General features: G+C 50.5%; 1 protein-coding gene across 1 annotated transcript; it reads right to left on the bottom strand.

The window, feature by feature from the left end:
• Positions 1-2,684: 2,684 nt before the first annotated feature.
• Positions 2,685-6,413, bottom strand: SRSF1 (serine and arginine rich splicing factor 1). The gene is made up of 4 exons (XM_069873721.1): positions 5,989-6,413; positions 5,570-5,754; positions 5,112-5,284; positions 2,685-4,848 (listed from the first exon to the last, which is right to left on the bottom strand). Exons 1-4 carry the CDS (start codon positions 6,180-6,182, stop codon positions 4,654-4,656), a joined length of 747 nt encoding a protein of 248 aa, XP_069729822.1. The 5' UTR covers positions 6,183-6,413; the 3' UTR covers positions 2,685-4,653.
• Positions 6,414-8,810: the final 2,397 nt, after the last annotated feature.

The following is an 8,810-nucleotide window of genomic DNA, read 5'->3' on the forward strand; positions in this document are numbered from 1 at the left end:
CCATGCCTGGAAGCCAGCGTTCCTTGTCAAGGAAGTTAACCCAGCAATGACTCAAGTTCATTTTCATCCTCAGCCTGCGAAGCCAAGGGAGAAGAGGTGGTACAGGGCTCCCCAGGCCATGCCTGGCAGCAGCAACCGCTCCCAGCACTTGGCTCACTCCAAACCATCTCAGTAACAAAGTTAACAAACTTGAAGAGATGTGGTGCAATTAAAAACCCGGGAGCACGGCAGTACACACAGGCTCCTCCACCCAACCTTTCCCAGCACTATCAAAACTGTCTTAATAGCACATTTCTGCTATTAATTCCATTCCTCTATTTGCAAAGCCCATTGCCTCACCCAGAGAGCACGTTACTCCTCCTGAAGACAGTGAGCCGTGGTGGCTGCTGTGAAATTCAAAATCAAGGCACCCAGGGAAAGACTTGCCTCACCCAAAGCGGGCCTTCCTACCCACTCAACCACACACAGTTGGCAGTATGACGACAGGAGAGATTTTACAGAGGGCAAAAAAGGTCTAGAGGCATGAATGCAGCAGAGCTCCACACCGGAAAGAGTTTTTATTACAGGATCTCAAAGCATTTTACAAACACCAGCATTGAACAGCATCAGGAGGTACACGGGAGAACAGAGGGAAGGGGCTGGTGGCAGCGCGCGATGCTGGGGCAGACACACAGTGGCAGGAACACAGAGCAGCAGGAGACCAACCTCTCTCCCCTCCGTGTGCAATGTCAAAACGAGAGAAACAACTTCAGGACTACTCCGTCTCCTTCCATTTTCCAAGTGAAACAAAAAGGCGGTGTTTCCACTGAACAAGGTGGGAATCAGCAGGCTGCTCATAGAGGCACCATGCCCACCGGGTCTTTAAGCAGCTTTGTATGAAGGTGACAAGGTCCACAAATCCTGGTGTTATCGCCATCGCCTCGGCAGAGTTCAGTGCCCTCCCACACTCCCCCCGGGAGGATCGGCCTTTCGTCAGGGTGATGTTTACTACGCTGTGAACCACTCTGAGATAATCTCTGAAGCAAACAATCGTCAAGTATTTGGCTCGCATAGTTCAGCTGCGCACAGAAGCCAGCGCTGAGGCACTGACCCTCTTTGCGCACATCCTTCACCTGCCTGCTCCCCTGTGTCAGGACCAAGTCTGGCATTTCAAAAGCCTTCCTGCACTTCAAACATCACAGCCTGCACAGACGCTTCCCTAGCTTCAAGTCAGTTGAGCCATGCTGTGAATCGGTGCTCCAGCACAATAATCAGCTCCTTATGGACTAGCTCAGAAGCACTGGCTCTGCCAGGAAGCCCTGGCTCAGAACCAACCCCCATATGTCAGGCAGGGGACTGTAACCACTTCACCCTACCTCCTCTGCGAAGTTTACTTTCCTCCCAGCCCCTAAAAGCCATCAGACAGCAATCCTCTCCAAACACCACGTCAGCTCAGTTGAACCAAACTCCTCAGATTTCCTTTGGCCAAAAGAAAGGTTTTGCTTCCCCTAGCACACACTGAGCCTTCGCGGGCCAAACGCACCCTCACTTTGACAGCCTGGACCTGCACACACTGCCCACTCCTCTACCACCGCTCTCCCACACACTAAGGAGCCACCCCACCTTCACACTACCCCACCTCACCCCGCTCATCTCTACAGCTCTTTACTTCCCCCCAGGCACCATCCTAAGTCTGTTCCACGCACGACACAGCTTCTGCCTCCCCCCAAACACAGCGCTCTGCTATCAGAATTTCAGGTTTTGGAAAGAAGCACATCTCAGACACGTATCTTCGCCAGTATGACATTCCACAAGGAAGCGCCATTCCCTAACACCGCTGCCACCACACAAACAACACCTGAATCCACTAACCCTGGCCCAGACACAAACCTTGCTTCGCAACAACGCAGCCCTCCTGCCCTGCTCCATTTGGGATGCTGCACTTCCCTGCCACAGACACTTCCATCCATCTCCAAGACACACGTCAGTGACACAGATATTCTGTTTCAACATTCACCTTATCTCCACCTGCTCTGCCCTCCCTTTCAGTCCCACAAGCCAGGATTAAGTTGTGCCAAAAGAAATGCCCTTCTGCACCACGCAAGCCCTCTGCTCTTCATAAATTAAACAGATTCAAACATCAGTCACATCACCTCATCAGACCAAGGGAATATTCACATACTTCTCATTAAGCAAGAACATTCCCCTCTAGGGAAGGCACTTCCAGCCTGATTAACCCACGCCCATGCCAGCAGTGAGGGGTCTAGGATCACACGCAGTGACTGCCACCAGTGACCTGCCTCCAGCTCACCAGCGCTCAGGCCGCAGACACTGGGATGTTCACACACTGCTCCTACCCCCGTTTATTCCAGGAGGATTGCAGGGGGAGTGCCCAGCCTGATTAACCTCACATTTCCACTCTGTGATCTCTTTACCCGACTATCATTAAGCAACAACATCAATACTCAAGCATCCTCTTCTAAGCACCAGAATTCTCTCTTTTTCCCCTACTTGCATAATAAATTGCACCCATTTCCCAGGGAACTGATCCTTTATTCAGGAGAAGCTCAAACATAAACACTTCCTGGGAAACACTGCATCTCTGTTGAGCACAAAAGCCTTTTGTCTGCAAACTTGTGATTTCACAATGCCACAGGGGCACACAAAGACCAAGACTCTCAGCAACAAATGATGACAACCATGCGTGTTTTTTTAAAAATTTTATTTGTCAAAGAAAAAAGGCAGTAGCCAATTGAAAACCTACTTAATCTTTAACTCCAAATTCGTCTTTAAATTTAGAGAAATGACTTTACTTTTTTTTTTTAAACAACCCCCCCTTTTTCCCCTTTAACGTTTACCATCTACTCGTGCTGAATCCTTCCAAGGAGATTGCTCCAGCGTACCTCTCCAGGTCCTCGCTTTGCTCCTTTTACCAAAAATATGAAAAACTCCATCCGCGCATCTTAAGGGCTCCAATCGTCAAAAATAGGAAAAAAAAAAAATCTTTGGAATAGCCAATTGAGTTGAATAAAAACTCCACACGAGTGCGGTTTGGTTGGGGCAGGAATCCACTCCTATGTTCCTGGTAATTTGATCCCGCTCCATGAATCCTTGTAATTCAGCCTCCCTATCCTATCCACATTATGAATCCAATGATCCAGCTCCAAGGATTGGGATCCAGTGAGCCCTCTCCAATCCAAACCTTTATAACCAGCAAAACCAAAAAAGAGGAGGCAAAAAGTTAGATACTGTAATGAAAAAATAGGATTCTGGGGAATGATCAGTTATGTTTGCCATCAATTAATACAGATGTACATTAATAACTATCAATTCCCCAAAACAAACTTTTGAATGGTGAATGCTCAGATAATTTTTAGAAATGTTAATTACTATTTGGAGGAAACATTGTAATATTTACAATATGTCAACTGAAAATGCCAACATACTCATTGCTCGTAGGGTGGTAGTGCGCTACGGGTTTTGTGGTTGCAAAAAATGTTTATGAGACTGGAAAAGTTTACTGCTAAAGCTATCCACCTACTGCGTGTCTATACTACAGCTAGCACTCCCAACTGGAAGGTAACAAAATTAACTAACCGGAGTTTTCAAACATATCGGTGAGTCAATTGTGAATTAGTCTGAGGGGGCAGGGCGGAGACTTAAGAAATTACTCCCAACTTGGTTTTCTACTTTTGCTTTCATTCTGATACTTTAAAAAAAATGAAGTAGCAACGCTGTATCAGTCACACAGAGGACATGCAGATTTTAGCAGTATTGATATTATACTCTGATTTAAAGATACCCTTGATCTACTACAAGTGTACAAACACTAACATAACATTTAACACTTGCAACCAAATGCTGCATGACAAATAAACCAATGCTCCCACCCCCGTCCCAGTTCATTCCTTTAAAAAACCAGAACGGATTAGAGAATTATAAAAGCAAGTGATTAGCCACAATTGCAAAAAAATAGGAGTTTTAAAGAGCAATTGTAGTCTGCGATAACTAAAACATGCCTGCAGTGCCACGTAGGTGCACGCACTCCGTTAACCTGTCTCTCAGTATAAGGTCAATACTGCCAAGTTCATCTGTGACAATAGCACTTGGAGTCATACCATTGCCTCCATTATTGATCTGATCCTCCTCAATCCTCCTTTTGACAATCCTAAAATGATTGACATGTGCTCCACAATCCTTTAATCCAAAGCATTCTTAATCCATCTCTTCAGATATGTCTACAGAAAGACACACGAAAAGGCAAGATAAAATATAAGATCCCCCAGAAGAGACAAGTTAGCCACAAACATCCCAACATCCCCAGCTCATATAAACCATAGCTGAACACTGAGACATTTACACAGCAATACCACGGTTTGAAGAATGTTGGTGTTTAACTGGAACTAAGTTGGAACAATCCTGACTGACATCAATTAAAATACAATTTAGCAAAGACATGAAGGGGGGAATGTTGATGTTCCGGAGCAAATACTCACTAGGGATTTTACACACGAATGCAATTCAACACTTCAGCCAATTTGAATAAAACAGTTGGAATTAAAAAAAAAAAAAAACAAAACAAAAAAACCCCCAAAAACCAAAAGACTGTACTAAGTAAAGGAAAACTGTGTACAACACGGGGTTCTACAAAAAAAGATCAGAGCTAGTGATCATTTATGTACGAGATCGGGATCTGCTGTGGCGGGGAGAGTAGCGTGGAGATCCTCTGCTTCTTCTTGGGGAATAACTGCGGCTTCTGCTGTTGCTTCGACTACGGCTTCTGCTACGACTACGGCTGCGTGACCGAGATCTTCCATAGCTTGGACTTCTTGGGCCATCAACTTTAACACGGATGTAGGCAGTTTCTCCCTATTGAATAGACAGAACTTTCGATTGAAAAGTCTAGGCTTCAGGGCCATCTTTTTAGGCATGCTGACAGACTGAAGATATCGTTTACTACAGCACGGAAACAGACATCAAAGCTTTAAAGTCTACCTCCTCACAAACTGGCCACAGACTTCTTCAGCTGCTTTGTGTATCAACAGTGAACACCACATATTCCTTACCTTCAAATCCTACTGTTAAGCCCCTTGTATCCATTTCTGGCCAAAGAAAGTAAGTATGAAACCTACCTCATGAGATCTAAATTTAGTGTTATCCAGTTTTCGCACAGCGTAGGTCATATCTTCCTTCCGTACAAACTCCACGACACCAGTGCCATCTCGGAAAACATCAGCATAACATACATCACCTGCTTCACGCATGTGATCCTTTAAATCCTGCCAACTCCCACTTGGAGGCAGCCCTATGTGAAAAGCGAGATACTACTTTAAAACGGGATTTTATTCTCACGCCCCACAGTCTCAGCGACAGCTCGCAACGAACAAGAGAGCGTTTCCGAAGCGGGTGGGCTGCCTCGAGGAGCCGTTTTTACACGATCCGAGGAACCGTTCGATCGCACGGCAGCGGGAAAGGAAAGGGGGATAGTGTCTCAAAAGCACTTTGGGAGCTGCCCCCCACCCCCGGGCTGGGAAGCGCGCCCGCAGGACCCCGGGGGAAGCCCAACGACCGAGAGAGAGAAAGGACTCACCCGAGACGATGACTCTGTACTCCGAGCGCCGGGACGGGGGCCCGTACCTGCCCCGGGGGACGCCGCCCCCGCCACCCCCGCCGCCGCCCCTGCCGGTGCCACGGCCGCTCCGAGGGAACTCCACGCGGAGGCGATACCCGTCGTAATCATAGCCGTCCCGCCCGTAGACGGCGTCCTCCGCGTCTCTGCGGGACGGGACGGGGCGGTGAGCGCTGCCCTGCCCACACACCGCCCCCCCCCCCCCCCCCCACCTCCGGCCTTTGTTCCCGTTTTCCGCGTGGCTCCCCCCGCCCTACGGGGCCCGTTAGCCGCGGGACGCGGCGGGGAGATGCGGCTGGGCCTCAGGCCCGGGGGGAACAGGGCCCGCAGCTCCTCTCCCAGGGGAGCGCTCTGTGTGTGTGCGTGAGCGGGGGGCTCACCTGGGGTCCTCAAACTCGACGAAAGCGAAGGGCGGGCCCCCGCGGCGGTTCTTGAGGTCGATGTCGCGGATGGCCCCGTATTTGTAGAAGACGTCCTCGATGTCCTTGGTGCGGATGTCGGGGGGGAGGTTCCCCACGTAGATGCGGCAGTCGTTGTTGCCGGCTGGGCCGCGAATCACGCCCCCTCCGGACATGGCAAGGTCGGCAATGGCTGCGGCGGTGGAGGGCCGGAGCGCGGAGAGCGGGGTGGAGGAGCGGGCGCGGGGCCGGGCCGGGCACACAGGAGCTCACACGCCGCCTCCCCCAACAACCGCTTCAAAATGGCGGCGGCGCCTCGCGGTCCGGCTGCGCGCAGCGATTTCACCCCCGGCCGCCGCACCTTCCTCCGCGCGCGCGCGCGCGCACCCAACGAGGCGAAGCCCGCGCCTTCCGCCGCGCCCTCACCGCGCCGCACTGCGCGTGCGCGGCGCCTAAAGAGAAAAAGTAGTCCCCTTCCGCTCTCGCCCCTCAGCGGCTCCACCTACGCGGCCGAAGCGGTGCTGGCGGCGCAGCTGGCGAGCGCGAGGGCGCGGCGAGCTCGGTTCTGCTCGGCGGGGCCGCGCTGCGGGGGTGGAGAGGGAAGAGCGCGGTGCTACGCTGCGGCACTCACGGCGGCGGCGGGGCGCGTGACGTCACGTCCGGTGCGGCGCCCGCGGGAAGAAGGCCCGGCTGGGCGGGCGGGCGGGCGGTGGCGGGGGAGGGAGGGAGGGAGGGGTCCCACAATGCACCGCGGCGGCGCTTGGCGCCAAGGCGCGCGGCGCGACCCACAATGCACCGCGGGGGCGGGCGTCGCGGTGTGAGGCGGGAGCGATGGCGGGATGGCCCGGGGCCTCATCCCTCGGTGCTGAAGGGATGAACGGCCCCAGACACGGCTCCCTTACGGTGTGGCGCGCCCAGAGGAGAGGGGGAGGGATAGGGTTCTGTCCGCTCCCAGGGCGGCGGCGAGCTGGGGCCTTCCTAAAATGGCTGCCCTGAGGGCATGGGGAGCCGAGGCCGGGCCTGGGTCCGCGGCTCAGCCACGCCGGCCCAGCAGAGGGTTAGGGCTGTCGGTGGGTACCAAAAGTGGTGTCAAATAAACTTAGAATCATAGAATCACCAGGTTGGAAGAGACCCACCGGATCATCGAGTCCAACTGTTCCCATCAATCACTAAACCATGTCCCTCAGCACGTTGTCCACCCGTCCCTTAAACCCCTCCAGGGAAGGTGACTCAACCACCTCCCTGGGCAGCCTGTTCCAGTTCCCAATGACCCTTTCTGTGAAGAATTTTTTCCTGATGTCCAGCCTAAACCTTCCCTGGTTCACTTGTTAAGACTCATTTTTGAGTTTTAGGAAGCAAGCATCTTTTATGGAGACTGGGCAGCGTAAGGCAGTGATCTCCGTTGATCGTATGCAGTGAGGCAAGAGGTGGGGACAATTCTCCACTTGTGTGTGTACAAATTTTCATTGAAGTCTTAAACATATTCTATTGCTTTCAAAGGCTTTAGTTACAGGCAAAGTTGTATCTCAAGAGGACACGTTTATGGAAGCACTGTCTAGGGTGCTATAGTGTCCAGGAGTTTACAGAGTTACATGAAAAATGGGTACAAAAGAGGGCAGAAAAGGATTTTCTGGGAAGAGGCAAGGAAATAAAATACAGCTATGTTATATTTATGACATATTTAAAATGAAATCTCTTTAAAACACCAGCGTGGTAGTCTGTCACAAAGCCCTAAACCATGTTTTGAGGCAGTCAGTGTAGCGTTAGATGAAGGGCTTGAGTATCCCAAAGCCTTGACACAGGGCAGCTCTTCCTGACGTGTCCTGCTCCTCCGATCCCATCACAGCTCCTCCCTCTGCTTATATCTTGCTTCTTGGAGATCAAGTCACAAATCACTTCTGAAGTGAGTTTCTTCTATAAGGTGTAACAGATTGGGGAGGGATACAAATGTTGGAAACCGTTGTCCTTGTGCAATCAGGGTGTCTCTCTCCCATCCCTTGGTGTGTTTCCTATGGGCACAAGTGAGTCCATGTGGTGCTGGAAAGGCTGAGTCACTGTAACCACCGCGACGGGTTAAAGTAGTGTTGGAGTGTGTAGAAAAACCCTTCAGGCTCTGCAGTTAATTAAGGGAGTTTGAAAAATGTGTCATGCCTCTCTAGTATGGGCTGTCACGCATACTTCATTTTTCATGTGTTAGTTAAAAATGTATATTCCTCTGGAAAACAGCAATCCTGATGACTTACAGTTAGAGAAATATTTTCAGGGTAACGTCATAAATGTGTGACCGTTACAAATGCCTTTCATTTTTCTCTCGTGCAGGTTGAAGCACAGTAACGCGCCCTGCTCTGGTGATTTTTAACGATTGGTAATATCTGTGTTGGATTGCTAGTGGCTTAAAGACTGCTATTAATCACTGAAAGATGTTACAAGAAAGCCCATCTTGAGAAGCAGGGGTTTGCAAAGGATAAAGTACCAACCATCTCAGGATTTTCTGCATTTGTGTGTGTGTTGTGGTTTCATGGTTCTGTTTGTAGGGGGACACAACCTGCTTAAGAGACAGACTGCAGTGCTGCCATGGTTCCAGTGCCAACCTATTTGACTTCAGGGGGTAAATACGTTGTTTGAACCAGCACAATTAACCAGGCTAATTCAGCGATTTGCTAGCTCAGTAGAAATACTTGTTGCATATCAAAAAAAAGAAAAAAAATTAACAATTCCTCTCTGCACAAACCCCCAGATCTCAAACACCCTAAACGTGCTCTTCCCAGGTGTGGAGAAGGCTCCGTCCTTTTCAAAAGCTTATT

The sequence above is a fragment of the Phaenicophaeus curvirostris genome, chromosome 21 (genome assembly GCF_032191515.1).
Source record: "Phaenicophaeus curvirostris isolate KB17595 chromosome 21, BPBGC_Pcur_1.0, whole genome shotgun sequence".
NCBI classification, from domain to species: domain Eukaryota; kingdom Metazoa; phylum Chordata; class Aves; order Cuculiformes; family Cuculidae; genus Phaenicophaeus; species Phaenicophaeus curvirostris.